General features: G+C 40.8%; 2 protein-coding genes across 18 annotated transcripts in view; both read left to right on the forward strand.

Annotated features, from left to right (window-relative positions):
• Nucleotides 1-11,240, forward strand: part of kif1b (kinesin family member 1B) — a 54,933-nt gene extending 43,693 nt beyond the window's left edge. For 13 of the 17 annotated variants that reach the window (XM_086066995.1, XM_086067006.1, XM_086067001.1 and 10 more), the window contains 16 exons: nt 275-383; nt 666-732; nt 878-962; nt 1,148-1,253; nt 1,482-1,508; nt 2,630-2,744; nt 2,828-2,961; nt 3,421-3,482; nt 3,575-3,720; nt 3,813-4,073; nt 5,841-5,912; nt 5,987-6,108; nt 6,238-6,390; nt 6,493-6,685; nt 8,468-8,586; nt 8,669-11,240. In XM_086066995.1, the coding sequence (XP_085923121.1) occupies nt 275-383; nt 666-732; nt 878-962; nt 1,148-1,253; nt 1,482-1,508; nt 2,630-2,744; nt 2,828-2,961; nt 3,421-3,482; nt 3,575-3,720; nt 3,813-4,073; nt 5,841-5,912; nt 5,987-6,108; nt 6,238-6,390; nt 6,493-6,685; nt 8,468-8,586; nt 8,669-8,711 (1,814 nt within the window). In that variant the 3' untranslated portion in view covers nt 8,712-11,240. The remainder of the gene's footprint in view (nt 1-274; nt 384-665; nt 733-877; nt 963-1,147; nt 1,254-1,481; nt 1,509-2,629; nt 2,745-2,827; nt 2,962-3,420; nt 3,483-3,574; nt 3,721-3,812; nt 4,074-5,840; nt 5,913-5,986; nt 6,109-6,237; nt 6,391-6,492; nt 6,686-8,467; nt 8,587-8,668) is intronic. The other 4 variants (XM_086066997.1, XM_086067009.1, XM_086067010.1 and 1 more) reach the window with 1 other exon arrangement.
• Nucleotides 11,241-13,358: 2,118 nt separating this feature from the next.
• pgd (phosphogluconate dehydrogenase) lies at nt 13,359-21,240 on the forward strand. Its single transcript, XM_086067717.1, has 13 exons — nt 13,359-13,501; nt 13,813-13,888; nt 14,302-14,481; nt 15,292-15,357; nt 15,435-15,553; nt 15,695-15,764; nt 15,854-15,988; nt 16,056-16,245; nt 18,452-18,582; nt 18,667-18,800; nt 18,884-18,983; nt 20,548-20,670; nt 20,860-21,240. The coding sequence occupies exons 1-13, from the start codon at nt 13,494-13,496 to the stop codon at nt 20,977-20,979; spliced, it is 1,452 nt and encodes a 483-aa protein (XP_085923843.1). The 5' UTR covers nt 13,359-13,493; the 3' UTR covers nt 20,980-21,240.
• Nucleotides 21,241-21,371: the final 131 nt, after the last annotated feature.

The following is a 21,371-nucleotide window of genomic DNA, read 5'->3' on the forward strand; positions in this document are numbered from 1 at the left end:
TTGGCTGGATTTAGCTTCATAACTCGTATTCCACAAATGTAATATTAATCAGAATGTCATGTTTAGACTAGTGAGGTCACATATATTATTGTCAAGCAATGTTTAAGGTTGACCCCTTTAAATTCTCGCTGTGGGGCCTGAAGAGAATTGTCCAGTATCTCTTTTGAGAACACGTGCCTTTTAAATTTTTAACATACCAACTGAAAAGCTTATTAGGCCATCTTACTTTTCCAGAGTTATTATATTTACCCAATGTATGTCTGTGTTGTATCAGTCCCAGCCACCAAGTTGAACACAATCACCAAGTCCAACCTTGGCCAGTGTGTCAGCAAATACGACCTACTCGTCTGGTTTGAGATCAGCGAGCTGGAGCCGACAGGAGAGTGAGTTTCTGCATGTACATGTTATGTTTATACGTAGAATAATGTAATTAATTAGTTGGTTTTAAAGAATACATCGCAACATTTTTTATTTATTTAGAGGATATCAAATATTTCTCTGAAAGGTGACTCTTTAGCATAAATAGATGCACTTGGGACACCAATAAAAGAACAAAGTGGTATTTGTATATTGGACTTCACACTTTCCATTTTGTGGTTACCTGCACATTTGATGTTTAACATGTATGAGTGTCTGAATTCTATATGACCTCTGATCCTCTGCAGGTACATTCCAGCTATAGTGGATCACAGTGGAGCGCTGCCTTGCCATGGCACGTACCTGCTGCACCAGGTAACAGAGATGCATGGTCTTTATGTTTAACTCTACAATTTCTCATTGCGCAGTTTCAGATGTTATTAATTCAAATGTTCATAAAAACGAAAAAGCGTTTCAATAAAAGCTACTGATCTGAAGCTGCTGTCATGTTACGCCGTAGGGAATCCAGCGTCGGATCACTGTGACTCTAATCCACGAGAAGGGTAGCGAGCTGCACTGGAAAGATGTTCGTGAGCTGGTTGTTGGTGAGCAACTGAGATTGATCGTTTTTCAATGGGCGGGTGAAAAATAACATTAGGAAAACATCATTGGGTGCTTTAAAAGTTAACAACACAGCTAATTTGAGGCAACATGACATACTGTCTATACAAAATCTACACTCTGAGTAGAGCTCTGAATTTCATCCGCCGGCCATTCTGTGTCCCACCAGGTCGTATTAGGAACAAGGCTGAAGTGGACGATGGCGCTGCTGATGCGGTCTTGTCTCTTAACATTATCTCTGCCAAAAACATCAAATCTTCCCACAACTCTAACAGGTAAATACAATACAGAAAGATGTCTTCTCAAAAGTTGTTGTATTGTATCACATCTCATACTGTAATTCTGATCCGGTGTGTATATGACTGTGTGAATGTCTCCTACAGTATGTTTTGGAATCACTGCATGACCATTGATTTGCTCCATTGTTGCTTGACTCTTTGTGCTTCTCTTTTTTTCTGTGCATTCGTCCCTCCCGCTGCTGCTGGACTCTTGATTGTGCTCAGGCTGTCTATTGATAAGGATATTGATAGGTACTAGTGACTGGAGAACATAAGGCTCCCTTTCTGAAAGAACTTTATTCTTCTCTTTAGTTCAATAGATTAATAGAATTCAGTTCCTAAATAATCTGTGTGCTTGAATGTATGTTGCCTTTTTATTTGTCAATTCTGTCCACTGACCAGGGGAATTATTATAATACAATCTGGCCCCCCCAAAATAAGTCACACGTAATTCACATACATTCAAAGCAATATTATTTTCAACATCTAAATCTTTGTATCTTTACAAAGAGTTTCTAAAAAAAATGTTTTCCAAAATTTACTATCAGGGTAAATATAGGCTCTTCAAACCTCATGACAGAATTCTACCATTATCCTCACATGAAAACTTGTTTTGCTTTTGGCCAGGCAGGTATAATCAAGCATAGGTGATCATGTACAAATTAAACACTATGCATAGATTTTTAATTTTGTCACTCTCACTTTGAAGCACTGTTGCACTGTACTTGCAAATTATTTTGAGTCCTAATTCAAGATCGGTGTGGCAGTTACCTGTCTACTGATATATATTTTTTGTTGTTGTCTGTTTTCGGATAATTTTTTGGGTGAAAACATTTGTGTAATTTCAAGTTGCAGCCTTTGCCTTATAAGCAAAGGTGAAAAGAACCAGACCAGCTGCTATCATGCAGCGGACAGATGATGTCTGTGCAGGACAGCGCCCCCTGCTGCCAATCATGACAAATAAGTCTCAAAATTGCTCATCAAAACAGACAATTTAGTTGTGTTATCTGAGAAGATGTTTTTTTTTTTTAAACTGTAGCCCTTTAGGCTAAATTGTGCCATCAGTCACTCAGAATGCTTGCTACACTTTCTAGCACCGCACTGCAATGTCGTGTTGTGTCGTCGAGCTCTTGGCTCAGTGTGTTTCCTGTATCATGTTGTGACTAGAAAAACATGTGAGTGCCACTTCACTGCGCAGTGTCAATGTCAAGGTCTGTAAGTTTCAACTCCCAACATGACACTCCCCATAGCTGCCTTTTGACCTTTATTTTCCAGAGCTAGCGACCTTACCCTGTCACCTCTTTGTAAAGCACTAAACGAAGGGGATTGTCCACACATTTTGTGCTCATTGTTTTGCTTTTGGTCCCCTGCAGGACCTTCTACCGCTTCGAGGCAGTGTGGGACAGCTCCCTGCACAACTCCCTCCTGCTAAACAGAGTTACTCCTTATGGAGAGAAGATCTACATGACGCTGTCGGCATATCTAGAGGTTTGCAGCTGCGCCTTAGTCTTGTATCACCGCAGAATCATCTGCTATTTTTTCTAAATGTGCTACCTGTCTCCTCTTCGCAGCTTGACCATTGCATCCAACCTGCTATTATCACTAAAGACGTCTGCATGGTCTTTTACTCTCGTGATGCAAAGATCTCACCTCCCCGTTCCCTCAGGAACCTCTTCGGGAGTGGCTATTCCAAAACCCCAGACTGGTAAGACTGTAGGCCATTTTATTATTAACGAAATTCGTGATTTGTCAAACTGGCATCCAGAAATTCCCAAGGGGTTATGTTCAAATAAGCATGACTGAGCCCATGATTGCCTTCCACCGGGCTCCCTTTTTGTCATTCAGAATGCTACGTGAAAATGATTCCACTCGAGCTGTTTCTTTGCGAGAATTTAAGTCTGTAGTCGAGTTTTTGAAGAAATCAGAAAAGTCAATAATTACTGTATAGTGAGCAAGTGGCTAAGCTAGCAACACTGACTCTGTAACATGTTGATATGTTCAAAAGATAATTTCCATGGCATATGGAGTTCACCTGTTAATTGTCGTAAGGATTATGAGGGATCGGCTCCTTGAAAAAATTCTCCCATGTCATGGGTCCCTCGACTGTAAAACTATTGATATGTCACATTCAACTGTATGACTTATCTGCTCTGTTTATTCACAGCAACCGTGTTACCGGAATCTACGAGCTGAGTTTGTGCAAGATGTCCGATTCTGGAAGTCCAGGTGAGCTTTTGATGATAATGTTGGAGTTCAAGTGCAAAATCTCCAGATCTGTCAAGTATGGACTCATGGAGAGTGTCGTTCATGGTTTTCAGGCATGCAACGCCGGAGGAGGAAGGTCTTGGACACATCAGTGGCGTATGTGCGTGGCGAGGAGAACCTGGCAGGTTGGAGGCCCAGAGGAGACAGTCTCATCCTGGAGCACCAATGGGAGCTGGAGAAAATGGAGCAGCTACATGAGGTGCTGTACATGTTTAGAAATTAAATTCACCTGCAAGCTGAGGAAATAAACATTTTATGTTATGATGCTTTCTTCTTCGTTAACTCGTCTAGGTGGAGAAGACCCGCCACCTCCTCCTACTGAGAGACAAACTGGGAGAATCTGCCCCCGTGGGATCGGGGCCAACCAGCAAGTCCTTAAGCGAGTTGCTGTCTCCGTGCATGAGCTCGGGCAGCTTGTCCACCTCCACCTCCATCTCCTCGCAGATCTCCAGCACCACCTTCGAGAGTGCCATCACGCCCAGTGAGAGCAGCGGCTACGACTCCGCTGACATCGAGAGCCTGGTTGACCGTGAGAAGGAGCTGGCCACTAAGGTGACAGCAAATTCTCCTCCATATGGGACAATGTACTATGAGAAGGTTGACGATAATGCTTTTTTTTTCCCCCCAGCAGAAAGTGTTTTTATACTTTTGATTTTGTACAATGTCATCTTTATTCCAGTAAATATTGCATTCCTGATCATTCTCCTAACGATTACCTTAAAAGTCAAAACAATCTAAAGTAACTACCTTGATGAAATTTAAAGAGAAACATAAGTAAGTCATCATACGTACAGTTCTGAATTTAAGGACTAACTTTTCCAGCACAGACACCCTAACTTCACTAGTTTGTTTTGTAGGTTTAAAAGTGTTCTCTTCACAGCAAACTTTGTTTTTCGGTAACAATGTGGCCTCATCCCATCCTTCAGAAGTCTAATATAATAAGTCTTATTAGATTTGACAACATTTAGTGCATAATTATCCTTGATTCTTTAAGTGGAAGTCAACCTTAAATATTTGTTGACAATAATATGTTATATGTGATCTCACTAGTCACATGACATTCTGATTAATATAAATTTTTTAGAGTATATGTTATGAAGCAAAATCCAGCCATTTTTATTCATCTAAGGTGCCATGTTGCCGCTTGCTGTCGACTGAAGATGACATCAATGTTGCTCAGGTCTCAGGCAACAACCAATCACAGCTTACCTGTTTTCTGAAGCTGCGCTGTGATTGGTTGTTACCTGAGACTTGAGCAATATTTATATTGTCTGCTGCATTCGAGGACGGTCAGAAGTCGGACTTTTCCGACTTCAAACCAGGAAGTGTTAGAGAAACCATAACTCAGAAATTCCACTTGCAAAGTCGGGGAAAAGAAGTACCCCGACTTCACCGACGGACTACAATGTGATGTCACTCTACAATGGCGACCCCTTTGGAAACACAGACCGTGAATGGTAAAACACAATTTACTCGAGTATAAAACTAGGTAGCTTTCTTCACTCATAAATATTCGACATAACTTCACATAACACAATGTACGTGACAGTATGCCGCTATCTCCCTGCATGAAATTATACGGTGAACTACTGAACTGTATGAAGTGCTTATGAAATAAGATAAAAACAGTCAATGAAGCAAAATTGCGAGAAGGCAAGTTTGCTAGAGGTCAAAATTAGTTTTGAAGACCCAAATAAAAAACTATTTATCACTATCCGCCATTTTGGTTGTTTACTTTCGCCTCGAACGCTTTCAGGTCGGAACTGTAAAAACAACAACTCAAATGAATCTGACTTCCGACCATCCTCGAATTTAGCAATCTTCAGTCGACCGCAAATGGCAAAATGGCCGCCCCCTGAGATGGATAAAAACGGCTGGATTATGATGCCATATTTAGACTAGTGGGGTTGCATAGAACATATTATTGTAAAAAATAAAAAAAAAAGTTTATGTGGTCTTAAAGATGCCACAAAAATATACATACAGAGACATACTAACTATTCAGACACCATCATTTCATTAAAAATTGAGCCTACTCTTTGTGGCCAGAAGGAATAAGAGGTCTTAAATCTGATGGCCTTTATAAAGCATATGCAGTCTGTCAAAGTAGCAAAGTAGTCGGGCCTAAATTTATGGCACGTTCTGCTGACTCAATTTCTTCAAGTTACAAAACAAACAAAATAAAAAAATAAAAAACGGGCAGCCTCCACATAACTAATACATTAGAATGATTTTTAAAAAAGTGACTTCCAAATCAAGCAGCTGCCTCCTTCTGTTACTGGGCTGCGAGCTGACGATTGTCATTTGGTTCCCATGTAGTGCCTCCGCCTCCTGACTCATACATTCAACAGCGAATACAACCAATTGGTGAACAGCATCAGCGACTGCAAGGTAAGGCCACCGTCACGTCACAAGACCGATGTCCCACCGCATACGCTGTCTTCAATGTCCGTCTGTCCTCTCAGCTGTCTGACATCTCTCCGATGGGACGTGACATGTCGGTGACCAGCTTCAGCAGCGCCACGCTCACCCCCTCCTCCACATGCCCGTCTCTGTCAGACTCCCGCTGTGGCTCTGTAGAACAGAAGTAAATCTGCCATTCAGTCTGTAGCGAGCTGACCTTGATCAATTCTTATTTTAATCATTTGGGTCAGGGTCGTGTTTATGTTCATAATAATAACGCAAGCCTTTTTAAACTTGTGTACTTCTCCTCAAGGACTCCGGAGAACTGTTCCCGTGCGTCCAGCCCGTCCTGCTCAGAGTATGACAACTTCCCCATGGTTCCCACCCTGGAGGCATCTTACCTCGCACGTGCGGGGAAAAATGAATTCCTCAACTTGGTGCCTGATATTGAAGAAATGAGGCCGGGGTGAGAGCTGCTGCGTGCCCCTGACTAAATTTGAAGTCTTTATTGGAAGATGACTCTTGCACAAAATCGGACCTTCAACTTGTACTTCTGCCCCCGCATTAGATCTGTTGTGTCCAAGAAGGGTTTCCTAAGCTTCATGGAGCCACGCTCCAACTCGTGGGTGAAGCACTTTGTGGCCGTGCGCCGGCCTTACGTCTTTATCTACAACAGCGACAAGGACCCGGTGGAGCGGGGGGTCCTTAACCTTTCCACAGCGCAAGTGGAATACAGTGAAGACCAGCAGGCCATGCTCAAGGTACGACTTTCATGAGGAAGCACTTGAGCTGTGGTTTCAAACTGGATGCCAAGTGTCACCTCAATAAATACTTACAGGTCCAAGTACCACCATTGTGACAAATATTCAAATGTAGTAACATTGTAGGCCCGAGTGTTTGAAAAACAGAGGCAGAGATTTTATTGGCATCTATGCTGGGCAGAAGCAATCAACGGATCCTAAAATCTTAGAGGAGATTACCCAAAATCAAGGCCTTCATTATCCTCACAAATTTTAAATGTCATTCAAAGGTCTCACATTTGCCACAAGCACAATAACTAATATTTCTGAATTGTCTTTGTAAATTGTATTGACAAATTTGAAATCAGTGATTTGCATTTAGAAATACAGAGATTGCAATGAGCGGTAACACCACCAGTAAAAATTCAACCATTGTGATATGATATTTAGCTTACATTGTCCACTCTTAGTGGTCATAGTTTTTTTTTTTTTTTAGATGCAAGCCGTCATTCGACTGATTTTTTTAAATTTATTTTTTGCCTTGACTTGCAAGCAAAAATTTGAGATATGAGCGCTGTACGCTTCAGACTTCAGACTCTTTATTGCCATGCCCAGTGGGAATTCACTGTCAAATTAAATGTAATTCAAAGAGAATTACACATTTAACCCATCAAGGCACCTGGCAAAACATGCCTCTAAAACCCAAGGGTGACTTTTGAGTCACCGCCCGAAAACCTGTAGTTTTCCTAGAAATTCAACAATATAAAAAATAATTGATATCTCAGCTCCTGAAGCAGATAGAAACATAATTCCAAAAACATTTGAGAGCTTACACCTGTGGCGTTCACACAAACCTAAGTTTATTATTATAAACCTTCAATATATATATTTTTTAAATTTAACTAACAACTGTCGCATCTGCGGGTATATTTAATTTCAACACTGGAGCACAGTTGTAATAACCTCGGGGGATCGAGTGGTAATTATTCGTAGTCCGTTACAAAGCCGTCAAAATGTTCAACATCCTCATTGTCTACAAAAATATTTCTTAACAATATGTCACTGTCGACTCGTTACACTCCCGCGCCGTCGTCAGTCGCGTCATTTATTTCATAAATCCCGCGAATCCGAATCTGCATCAACCATAAACGCTCAAATAAAATTCCAGAACATGCTACGAGGCCCCGTCACCCTCTCGTGTATATTCCGATTAATTTAATCGGCTAAGAGACCATGAATTGATCAAAACAAAATGACATATCCGCTCTCCCGGATTTAAAGGGAGAAGCGCTGACACGCGCTCCCGGCCTTAATGGGTTAAAACAGCTACAGTAGATAGCTTTGCTTTAAAACGGTGTCTCACACTGATCGGCACATGCTTGCGAACATAGTCAATTTTGAGTTTTCGTCAGTGTTCGCAAAAGGTTGAAAGTTGTTCGCAGACAGTTTTTGCTTGTCACTAAGGAATTTCGAACCCTGACAAAAACCCCAACATTTTTGATATGACTGGGTTAATTGTGGAGGTTTACACGTGTGCCTGTATATCACTGTTGTACTGCCCCCAGGTGGCCAAGGGGTGCACGGCAAAAAGAGCAGCGCAATATCCACTGAATTGAAGAAAAAAATATGGCAATTTTTAAAAAATGAATTAATTACAATTATGTCATTACGCTGTTTTTACAAAGCACAATATTGTAGAGTGCTACTTTTCTTACTAGAAACACGCAACCAAATTGTTGGCTGTTTTTTGGTTAGTCTGTAAGCAACTGATTTCAATGCAAAATAATATTATTTTCTTGTCAGACACCAAACACGTTTGCTGTGTGCACGAAGCACAGAGGGATCCTCCTGCAGGCCAACAATGAGAAAGACATGAACGACTGGCTGTACGCGTTTAACCCTCTGCTCGCGGGAACGATAAGGTACGCGCACTTGTCTCGCACTTGACTTTTGAATGAAACTCCGCTGATCACGGTCTGCTTTCTTCACCGCGTTTCTCCGCAGGTCCAAGCTGGCAAGGAGGCGTAGCGGTCTCATCAAGAACTGAAGTGGATCCCACAAGCTCCATTCTTTCTAAACGAAACGCCTTTGAACATACCAAGTGTTAATACCTATTAATCAATTGTGATTCTTGACAGTTTTCTCCTGTAAGTAGACTTGTGGCTTAACGTCTCCTTTCTTGCGATTTCTGTCCCACTTTCCTCCTCGGCTTTTTGCTTTATTCACCACACGGTCTAATTTTGTTCCGCTTTGCTGTCATTCGCGTCCCTAACTAGTAGCATGTCGTGATAGTCAACTCGTGTGCACGATTCTGCCCAAAACGTTTCTCTGGCCACTCATTTTCTGTTTGCCAATCATCTGTGAAAATGTTACCCAGTTTTGTTTTATTTATCTTTTTTCTTTTTTTTTTGCATGATAACTGCAGCAGACCTCAGGGGAACACCCAATTTGCTTACACAAATACCAACAAAAAAAGGATTAAATCATGAAGGGAAAAATATATCTCCAAGGGATGTGTATGCTCTACGCAAGGCAACACGCGTTGAAGAACAATTTGCTGCTAATGTCGTCTTTTTTATGAGAGTTGCTTCAGGTTTCTGCCTCGTCCTAACATAAGACGCTAGGCCCGCTTCCTGCTCCCGGACGGCCATGAGAGAACAAACCTACATAGCAAACGGCGTGCTTAGGATCTCGCCTTAAGCGATGGACCTTCTCCATGCTGTAGTCGGATCCCGTGTACATAAAGAACCCTGCCTGTAGGGCACATATTTTGTTCCTTGTTCCTTACATGAGCAGGACAAACAGGAAGGTGAGCTTATGTTTTAATGTGTGCTTCAGGTGTGGCGAACCAATCAATGGGGGCATTTCCCGCCATGCAACTCTAAACGCAAGCAAAACTTCAGAGAAACTGTATTAAAAAAAATACAATATATCATATAATACACAATGCTACACGTGTTGAAATATTTTGACTTGAAATGTCCCCTTGGTCGGAAAAAGGTTGCCCACTCCTGATACACGCACTCGACTCGAGCTCTTTTGGCTCTCCGCATGCTTTTCGTGTTTGTCAAATTGAAGGAAGCGGCAACATTTCATGCAAAACCGCTTGCATTAGAAATCCACCCGATGTCAATGTGTCAACACCATGTGTTCTCTTCATTTGCTCTTTTTAGTTGCTGTAATAATAATTGAATGAGGATGTTTTGTATAAAACATGACAGGGCATTTGTTTCTATTTTTGAACCAGCTGCATTAGTGTTTTTTTTTTGTTTTGTTTTTTTACACATGTAAACTATAGCAAGACAAGGGCCGTAATGCACATATCAAGGCTCCACTGGATGGCTGTTACGCAAACGGGTTGTTTGAAAGAAGATGTATTCAAAGGATAAAATACTCAAGTACTTTTAATCATGCTATGGCGGTGGGGAAATAGTTGCTCTGTGCGTTTTTGTCCGTTCCTGCTCAGCTCATTTTGGTGCCTCTGTTGTGATGTGATTGGTACGAATGGGCGATTTTAAACTCTGGCCAGCCAACCAGTAGTTTCCCCGTGTATGACGTGAAAACATTGACATGAAATGAAGGTGAACAGAGGCGCCAAATGACATCATTGACAATGTTTTGTTCCTCAGGTCTGCCAACCTGCTGGTCAACAAATGATATCTGATGACTTTTGAGATCTATATTTTTTTGCATTCTCTTCTATTTCTTCTGGAGATGTTTTTGCATTGCCTAATTTGTCAGAGCAGATATTTTCCACCCGTGTGGTTAATTTGTTGTCATACTTTGGAGTGATTATTTATTGTTTGCGATGTACATATTAGTTTGCAGTTCTTTGCACATGTTAACATAAAAAGTTCAACTAACTGATCAAAATCTGCACGGTTTAGTTGCTCTTGAACCAAATAATGTGGTGTGGCAGTGGAATGTTTTGTGAAGATGTGTGTATTTCCAGTTCACTCATAGCGAGGGGAGGAGGAAGAAACAAAATGACACTCACTGCTCCTTGTTGGGGACAGTTGGTTGCTTCCTTTTTTTCATTTGAAAGGGATTTGAGTGAAAGTGTGCCTGTGATTGCAAGCATATTCCCTCACACGCTCTACTCGTACTAGCCAGCAATGTAAATTCGAACCATATTAGGATTTGATTTTATCTTATATCAGGGATTATAATATGAAGTAGCTGACGATATCTAAGATGACTAATACATTATTGTTTGTGCTTCTGTATTCACCTCGACACATTTCCGTTGATGCCTTTTGAACAGAACAAGCTTCTCCCCTTTTGAAAGTTGTCATTTAACCCTTTTGAGGTCACCAAACGTTTCAAATAGAAAAGGCAAACATTAACGTTGTACATTATTTGTTTTTGTTTCCATACTTATTTTGTAAATATCTGTGTTGTATGGAGCTTGAATTAAAATGTAAATATGTTTACTGTATTTGTAATAATTATAATCCATTCGCTGTATAGCATAGATGTGTCATGCAGATATCCTAATAACTGTGTATGGTAACCCTGCACCATTGGTCTGTCTAGTGAATGAGGAAACAATAAAAGTGCAAACTGGCGAGAACAAGTAAGGCCTGTTTGTCTTGTTCTGTGTGTGTGTGTGTGTGTGGTCTTGTTTTTGTTACATAGTTGGGCCAACCCCTCCATATGGGGCCATTTTGCTGGGCCCCACAAGTTAAGACCTCTTTTTGAGGGTCAAGACTTGGTTTTAGAGTTTAGGTTTGAATTGGGTTATGGTTGAGGTTAGGGTAGGAAACAGGGTTAGGCAATCATTTGTGAAACTTGGGAGTTATGCGAAGGGGCTAAGAAATGCATTATATCAATGAGATGGCCCCACAAAGATAGTAAAACAAACCTGTGTGTGCACTTGTACACACTACATTGTGAGGACCAAAATAAGTCTTTAACCAACAGATTGAGGACATTTTTGCCTGTCCTCACAACTCAAGACATCTTTTTGAGGGTCAAGACTTGGTTTTAGAGTTTAGGTTTGAATTGGGTTATGGGTGAGGTTAGGGTAAGGAATGGGGTAGGCAATAATTTTTTATGCTTGGAGTTAGGTGAAGGGGCTTAGAAATGCATTATGTCTATGGATGTCCTCACAATTCTATAAGTGTGTGCGCATTTGTACCAGTGGTACTCCGAAAAACTGAGGTCTGCGACTGAGCCCACTTATTATCTTTAAAAGCTCTCATATGATTGTGATGTAATGGTGTGGCGAGGAAACCTCTGAAAAATATTTGCAGCTTAGAAACATACCTCGGGTAATAATATATATATATAAAAAAAAAGAAGCTAAATCACTGCTTTTGCAAGTCGCACCATGTCTACCACAATTTGACTTCAACATTGCCTCTTCCAATGAAAGACAAAGTGGTTCCACTCATGTTGTCACTTTCTTAGCGGGAATTGAACGTCGTAGTTTTTGAAAAAGTCGCTAGAGTGGTTGGAAGAGTTGGCATCACTGAGTGCTTTTGAAAACTAGCACCTCTGTGTTTGCTGCCATGTTGGTCATGGAAGTACAATTAGATTTTGACTGATTTTGCAAGGCCCACAGAAATATTGTGTTCTAAAACATGGAACCTACCAAAAGAAAGATCAGAGTCTCTTCTTTCATCACAAAAAAAGTATATATATATATATATATATATATATATATATATATATATATATATATATATATATATATAAAATATTTTTCTGTTTGCAGAAATTCGCATTAGAATATAGCTGAGTTTCATCATTATTCACATACCTGTTGAAAACACTGGGAAAAAGAGCTTGTTGCAACATGGTCCTAGCTGATCTCTTATGCTCTGCTGCCACCTGATGGCCATTTTTTTGTAATAACTACCATTGCCTTAAGCGACCTCTTCAGGTCAGAAGCTGCATCAAAGTTTTCTGTATGTTCTAGCATTTAAAAAAAAAACATGTAGAAAACAACGTATAAATACATTGTTTGGGAGTGAAGTACAAAGTATTAAAACAGGTATTTATATGTATTTGTAATATTACATAAAAACTAAAGAAACAATTTACAGAAGCTGCATCATTATACTCATGAAATAGAGGGTTCAAAATGTCTTGTATTTAATATAATACATCTGGTTTTATAGGGTTATAGTGAAATTTCCTCTGTTTGTTCTCAACTTCTAAGTGTCCTTTTAATTTGTGATGAAGGAAAATGCTGGACTGATACAAATTTAACATTTCCTTAAGCTCAATTAACAGTTTACACAACTTTTAATTTCTAACTCTGGGAACATTGACACTTAACTGAGTCATTTTCTAGAGCTATTTTTAGAAAAGTGAAAAACAGAAGAGATTTTGTAAGACTCAAGTACCGTAAAAAACCCTCCAGACATAATTTAGGCCCTAAACTGCTACCAGTCATGGGATGCATCCTTAAGACTGTTTCTTTATTATTTATTCATGAAAATACGGGTGATTGTAACACAATATTACATAAAAACTATTTATAAAACATATGGCCACCTTTAAATAATAATAATAATAATAATAAATACATTTCAATTTCTTTTTTTATACATTTCAATTTCTCAACTCTTCGCTTACGTAATGTATGACGCTAGTTTACAAAATGAGTGACGGCAGACGTGACCAATAGTAGATCAGATATCTCTCCTCAGGATTCTGGACCAATCATAACTCTCGTCTACCCTCACCTCAACAGTCTGACGGTCTTTTGATTGGCTAAATGTCTGGGTGGGATGGAGCCACCAAGCAGAGGGAAGAACGAGGAAGAGGACCGTCTGTCATTTGGAAATCTCACGGTAACATCGACAACTGACTGACCACAATGCCTGAGTAAGTTCTTTGCACCCCTTTCACAGTTTAGTAGGACAAAACTGTAGTGATATATATATTTAGTGGCTTTCTAGGCTTTTTCATTTGAGCATATAAAGATTAGCTTGTTTGCTAGTAAGTGTCGCAAGTACATGTGAGATGAGATTTAAGGAAATTCACTTCCTTGACGTTTTACATGTACACTGCATTGCATTTTATTTGGCGAATATTTTCTTTTTCTGTTGTGATGCGACTCTGTCAAATTGTCAATAAATGGTTTTCTTTTCAGTCATATGGGACCATGTTATTATGTCTGTGTATTTTTCTCACAGGGCAGACATCGCACTCATTGGTTTGGCTGTCATGGGCCAGAACCTCATCATGAACATGAACGACCATGGCTTTGTCGTAAGTTATTAGCAAGTTTTTGTTTTTAACGCACCATACATGCTTATTATATTGTCAGAGCTAGCAAAAGTGTTCACAATCACTACTTAAGTCGAAGAACAGATACTAAAAAAAAGACTGTTGAAATAAATTAGAAGTACTTGATTAAACTTTTTAAATAAGTAAACAGATACAGTGTCTGAAAAGTTCTTGACTACAAAAGTACAAAGTAACATACAATACAGTTTTGATAACCTGGCACGAAGGGAAAAAAAATACCCCAAAAACCTATTTTAACAAAAATAAGGAGTATAAAGTACAGATATGTAAAGAAAAATACATACTCGAGTACAAATAGCTGAAAAATCAACTGATGTACAGTAATGAATATTTCCCACCAGTGGAAATCATGTATCCTGATGTGTGTTGAATAGGTGTGTGCCTACAACCGCACCGTGTCCAAGGTGCATGACTTCCTGCAGAATGAGGCAAAGGGCTCCAAGGTGATCGGCGGCGAGTCACTCGAGGACATGGTGTCCAAGCTGAAGAAGCCCAGGAGGATCCTCCTGCTCGTCAAGGCCGGGCAGGCCGTGGACGGCTTCATCGACAAGCTGGTTGGTCTCTGCAATATTTTAACTCATTCACTGCCATCAATTCATTTAACTATTTCTATTAGTTCACATTTTTTTCTCCACATACATTTAGAACACACATACAATTTGTGATTAATCGTGAGTTAACTAGTGAAGTAGTGCAATTAATAACAGTTAAACATTTTAATCGCCTGACGCCTCTAATTAAAAAACTAATTATTTTCTTTTTTAATCTTAAAAAAACAACAACTAGTGAAGTCATGCAATTAATTATAATTAAACATTTTAATCGCCTGACGCCCCTAATTAAAAAAAAATATATTTTATTTTTATTTTTATTTTTTTAACTAGTGAAGTCATGCAATTAATTACAATAAAAAAATTGAATCACCTGACGCCCCTAATTTTTTTCTTTTTTTTCTTTCAAAAAACATTAATAATAGTGAAGTCATTATTTTTTCCTTAAAAAAAAGGACATTGTAATCGCCTGACGCCCCTAATTTTTAAGAATCTTTTTTCTTTTATCTTTTTTTTAAATAAAATAAAATAAAAGATTATTACAAATTAGGGGCATCAGGCGATTACATTTTTTAATCATAATTAATCGCATGACTCTACTAGTTAACTCACGATTAATCACAAATTTTATATCTGTTCTAAATGTACAATATTTTTTCTCTCTCGGTTTTCATACTCTTGTTAACAAAAGTGGAAAAAATTGTTCAACTAATTGAAATTTTTGACATCTATAGCCGTCAATGGCAGTGAATGAGTTAACAGTGCCTGAACACTGCTTATTGATGACTTTGTTGTGTTTTTGTCCTCCGTCAGGTTCCCCTCCTTGAGGCTGGAGATATCATCATCGACGGAGGCAACTCTGAATACAGAGACACCACGGTAAGGAGATGAACGTGACGTTGTCCTGAATGTTCCATGGAGGATTTTTTTGGTGAGCGCTTTTGTGCTTCTCATAGCGGCGCTGTAAGAGCCTGAAAGAGAAGGGCTTGCTGTTTGTGGGCAGCGGAGTCAGCGGCGGCGAGGAGGGGGCACGCTACGGACCCTCACTCATGCCGGGAGGACATCCAGAGGCCTGGTGAGATGTCGAGATTATGAATGCTGCAAAATAAACATGTTTGGAGTTTGTCACCGCCTTTTTCATTTCATTGGGTTTTTTTCTTCGAAGGCTAAGATTGTGTTTTTTGAAATATTTGCTTGCCGCTCTTCCTTTTTGAAGGCCTCACATCAAAGACATCTTCCAGAGCATCGCTGCCAAGGTGGGAACAGGAGAGCCGTGCTGTGATTGGGTGAGTGTCTCCGTTCGACTTTGGGGACGTATGTGAGCTCCTTCGCCGTCTTTGCCGTGACGCGACGCGACGCTTCTTCCCCTGCGCAGGTGGGGGACGAGGGCGCGGGTCATTTTGTCAAAATGGTCCACAACGGCATCGAGTATGGCGACATGCAGCTGATTTGTGAGGCTTATCACCTGATGAAGGACGTGCTTGGGATGGACCACGACGAGATGGCCAAGGTGAGCTTTGCGCATATGGTCGCCTCCAGTTGACCGTAACTGCCGGTTTTGCTTTTCAACCTGTCAGGCTTTCGACAACTGGAACAAGACCGAGTTGGACTCGTTTCTGATTGAGATCACCGCCAACATTCTCAAGTACAGAGACGCGGACGGCACGCATCTTTTGCCCAAGATCCGCGACAGTGCGGGTCAGAAAGGCACTGGCAAGTGGACCGCCATCTCAGCCCTGGAATACGGCACTCCTGTCACTTTGATCGGTAAGGAAGTGCATCGTTTCCATTTTCTTTCAGCTGCTGAGTCATCGTCAGATGTGCCATGTCACACCTGTTTCAACAGGCAGTCAAAAAAACAAAAAAATCAGGAAGCTGCACACAGGAAACAAAAACACTATAAAAACAACTCGACACACACACAATGTATTCAGATAGAAGAAGATAAGATGAAATGAATCAGAAATAGGTCAGCGTTCACTTGCGATCCGACTTCTGGAATCGCAGGCTGAGGTCGGCAACTCGTGAAAACAAGCAGTGGTTCTCGCTTAGTTAGTGAGCCATGCTTGATTCGTGTTCGCCCTTAAGAAGATTGAAGGCTTTTCTGCTCATCTCAGGTGACATAAGGGGGGATTTGTCTGACTTCCATCTGACTCATGGCGTCGTTCATGAACAGCCAAGTTTCTTCATGGAGGTCAGGAAGCACAATGAACGAGGTGTTGAGGATTTACATTCGGGATGTGTAACAATTATTTGAATAATCCATTAATCAGTTGATTTTTCAATTAATCAATGAATTAAAAAAATTAATTAAAAAAATATATATATTAGGGGTGTTAGAAAAATCGATTCGGCAATATATCGCGATATTACAGCGCACAATTCTCGAATCGATTCGATATGCGGCCGAATCGATTTTTAAACATCAATTTTTTATGGGAATATTCAACAAAACGTCTTACTTAGGGTTAGGATTCACACATTAAGCATGGAAGAATGTTATATTAATGCAACATTAAGCCTTAATATTTTATTTAATTGCTGTTCAAACGGACTGCTGTTAATTGCAGTGGCTCAGTTATAAGCCTGAATTTTCAGATACATTTTCATACAAATTTTACGGTGTACATGAACAAGTTTACTGATGAGTATTTTCTAAATTTGAGGGAAAAAAATCGCAATAATCAATTTATAGATTCGCATTGGGATTAATCGGTATCGAATCAAATCGTGGCCTATGAATCGTGATACGAATTGAATCGCCAGGTACTAGGCAATTCCCACCCTAATATATATATATTTGTTAAATTGGGTTACTGGTCTGTAACATCTTGAAAAAGAACTACAGAAATGGTAGAATATTACTATTAAAAAGTTGAAATTACTAGGATTTGGAAAATGTGAAGTTTATCAATGTATCCAAACAATTAATAGATTATATAGATGATCAAAAATAATCATCAATTACTGTAATTTGATAATCGACCAGTTGTTGATTTATGTTGTTGCACCTCTAATTCATATGTATTAATGAGTGCACCCCAACCGATTTGTTAGAAAACATTTGCTTTCACAATCCATACTTTTTATGACATTGCGTACTGCAAAACGGCACTTTAGCTTGACATCCAGAAATACGAGCTTTACATCCTCGTGTGTGATTTGGAGAAAGAGAGAGCATCAGCACAACAATGGCTTACTGTGTGAAAGCTGAGCTGATGGTCAACATGCGGCTGCAGTGTGCGGGTGGGGGGTCTTTTTGGCCCTGCTGGTGTCAACATTCCTCGCTTTGATCATTCAGTGTACGCAGGCTGGACATTTCTGTGTACTTAAATGCATTTGCAGGCTGTTTATGGAGTTTCTCCTCAATGTCACACTTAAAAGCTCAAGTGCAAAAACTTGCTGTCACTTCCTGTTGATCATCCCACGGGAAATCTACCAGATAGGAACTTAGTGTTGCGCTTCACCATCAATTTGATCAACCAGTAATTAAAATAACAAAAGTAGCCCCAAATCTGCTGTTAGTAGGGCTGAGTATCGATTCTAATTTCCTCAGTCGATTCGATTTCAGTTCGATTTGGTGTTTCCCAATTCGATTCACGAATTTCAATCCAATATCGATGAATCAATAAGCATCAATTATTCTTAAATGTTAAGGACATGATTAAAAAAAAAACACACACAAATATGAAATTCCAAATTCCGGTCCTCTTTATTTGAGAATTTGTGTAGGATAACTCGTGCTGGCTGTGCACTTTTTTTTTTTTTTAGCAGGTCTTGGGGCGCGTTTTGTTGCAGCATCAAAGCGACTTCAACCGCTTTTTGTTGGACGCAAGTCATTTGAAATTGACTTGACACACTTTCTTCCTCCATATCGCGCTTCCTCAATAACCTGTTTTGTAAGTTGACGGGAAACGGAATGAACTTCCTCGCCCTGACTCCTCCTCCTCCTGTTGCGTTACCATCTTCTCAGGAGAGGCCGTCTTCGCCCGATGTCTGTCCTCCCTGAAAGACGAGAGGGTGGAGGCCAGCCGCAGCCTCACGGGGCCGGCGGGGGTCAAGTTTAGGGGTGACAAGGCCACCTTCTTGGAGGACATTAGGAAGGTACCGCCAAGCACAACGCACACAAATCCATTCACGGGAAAAAGATTCTTCTCGCCGCGATCTCACCGCGCGTTGCGTTTGCAGGCCCTGTACGCCTCCAAGATCATCTCCTACGCGCAAGGCTTCATGTTGCTTCGTCAGGCCGCCAAAGAATTCGGCTGGTCCCTCAACTACGGCGCCATCGCTCTCATGTGGAGAGGAGGCTGCATCATCCGCAGGTACGCGCGGTGGCGGGAACGAGAAACGTGCTTGACCCTCGACCCTCACTTTCCACTTAAGTCGTGCCTTCGCTTCCCTTCAGCGTGTTCCTCGCAAAAATCAAGGAGGCGTTCGACAGGGACGCGGAGCTGCAGAGTTTGTTGCTGGACTCTTTCTTCAGTGACGCTGTGCAGGATTGTCAGGTACGAGGAAGCGTCGTGCTGAAATCTCTGCGTTGACAAAGACGCACTTGGCGCTGACGCAATTTCCTCTTTTGCAGTGAAGCAACTTTGACATTGTGTTGTCATCTTTTGAAATCAAAACACAGAAAGCCTGTTCAACCGTTCACCTGGCTGGCGAACGTGTCATCAAAACAAAATGCACTAAATAGTTTTAGTTTAGCAAAACATCTGCCATAGCTAATCAAATTCTGCAATAAATATCAAATTTCATTAAACAAGGTAGTAAATACCAACATGATAAAAAGCATATCCAGTCCAATAAAAATTGACCTCTTTCGAACCCTCGCTTCCTGTTTGCAGGTCAAAGCTCCGCGGCACAACCCGCTGAGACAGTGGATTTACAAAAATTGACGTCTTTAGCCGTCAATGGCAGTGAATGAGTTAACTTAGTTTGCTAGCGCCACAGATAGGAAGTAGTTATGACCATATATGGTCCTATAGGAGCATAATGTAGCATTGATTTTGCTTTACAAGCTAACAACAACACACCAGATCTGAACCCTCTCCCCGGCCACGCATAATACGTTCTCTGGAACTAGAACCTCCTCTCAGGACAAAAAACTTGGGACGAGTTCCTTCTCTTAAGACTAAAACCGGTTGTCCGGACTAGAATGTTCTCTCAGGATAAGAATCTTCTCTGGAGACTTGTAGCATCTCAAGACTAGAACTTTTTCTAGAACCTTCTGGACTACAATGTTCATTGTGGATAAGAAACTTTCCTTGGAACGAGAACCTCCAAAAATCTCTAACGACAAGAACCCTTTCAAGAACTCAAACTTTCTCTGAGGATTAGAACCTTGGAACAAGAAACCCTAACTTGGTGCTAGACCGTTCTTTTCAGTAAAATTTCGACTTCCAGAAGAGAGTGTAGATATTTTGGACTTTCTTGTTTGGGGTGAAGATTGTTTGATTGAAGATGTGGTTTAGGTGCTGAACAGCACACACTAGGGGTGGGAATCTTTGAATGTATCACGATTCGATTCCGATTTTTTGGGGTCTGCGATTCGATTCAGAATCGATTAGGAACGATTTTTGATTCAAAATGATTTGATTGACAATGATTTTTGCTTCAATCTACAGATGTGCAAGGAATTGTAATGATCTATTCCAGTCTGACTCGCTAATGCTAATTAGCGCACAACCCGCAGCACTTTTATCACTCAAAAGAACGTCTCCACACTGCAAAAAAACAACTTTTATTGGAATAACTTGATCGTGACTTTTTCCTTCTACTCTCTAATGTGGCTACAACTTTAATAGTGTATTAGACTGCGTGGAACCACACTGCCCCTAAGTGGCCAAACCGGGTACAACGTGAACAGCGCTCCAAATAAAGGCACGCACAGACAAAGGCAAGACGGTATAAAATAATTTCAATAAAATCGATTTTGGGACATTTCAAATCGAATTAGAATCGTGATTCTTATGAGAATCGATACATTTTTTTGTGGGGGGACACGATCCCAGCTTTTAAAATTCTGGTCCGAGCCCGCAATGTCACTGACATTTCTCACTTGATGTTTAGGAGTCGTGGCGTCGAGCGGTCAGCACGGGCGTCCAGCACGGCATCCCCATGCCTTGTTTCACCACCGCTCTGTCCTTCTACGACGGCTACAGGCACGAGATGCTGCCTGCCAACCTTCTCCAGGTAACATCTCTGCACTCACAGGAGTAGACCACATTGAATTTGTTGTTTGTATGCAAACCCCCTTCAGCACACCCATGACCCCAATGAGGGCAAGCCCTATAGAAAATGGATGGATGGGTCAATAAGAGTTGAAAGGCCTTGGCGTAGGTCCGTGCCCTGTGTCAGTCCTGCTTTGTTGTTTGTGATCAGGCCCAGCGAGATTACTTTGGGGCTCACACGTACGAGCTGCTGACCCAGCCGGGCCGTTTTATCCACACCAACTGGACGGGCCACGGTGGAAACGTCTCGTCTTCCTCCTACAACGCGTAGCGAGGACAACGGCAAACACACGCATCAAGTGCAAAAGAGGACATGTTACACATTACGCCAGTTTAACCGCAACATTTGAACTCGTAAATTCAGATCAGCAACGTGTTGTGGCGCTTCTTATATTTCCAAAAGTAGAATTGTAGAATACGTGTCGCTACACAGTCAGACTTAGGCCGGGGTCCGCGGTGTTAACACTGGATTTAAGCTGAAGCGTTGCTTTGTACTGTACTCTGCTAAATAAAGATTTCAATCCCTTTATAATTAGCTTGTATGCTCCTTACTCACAGGATTCACGCGTGTTTGTGTGTATTTCTAAATGAGGGGACAACTAATGACCCGCTGCACTTCTCACAGTTGTAAATATACAGTTCATACAAGGAGAAAAAGTCCCA

The sequence above is a fragment of the Leptonotus elevatus genome, chromosome 2, assembly GCF_054856555.1.
Source record: "Leptonotus elevatus isolate MCC_2025b chromosome 2, RoL_Lele_1.0, whole genome shotgun sequence".
In the NCBI taxonomy this organism is placed as follows: domain Eukaryota; kingdom Metazoa; phylum Chordata; class Actinopteri; order Syngnathiformes; family Syngnathidae; genus Leptonotus; species Leptonotus elevatus.

What these genes read in the sequence shown, in the direction of transcription:
- pgd (XM_086067717.1), top strand. An exon ending in GAGAGCCGTGCTGTGATTGG is followed by an intron (nt 15,765 to 15,853) that starts GTGAGTGTCTCC and finishes TCCCCTGCGCAG; the next exon opens with GTGGGGGACGAGGGCGCGGG. An exon ending in CACTCCTGTCACTTTGATCG is followed by an intron (nt 16,246 to 18,451) that starts GTAAGGAAGTGC and finishes CCATCTTCTCAG; the next exon opens with GAGAGGCCGTCTTCGCCCGA.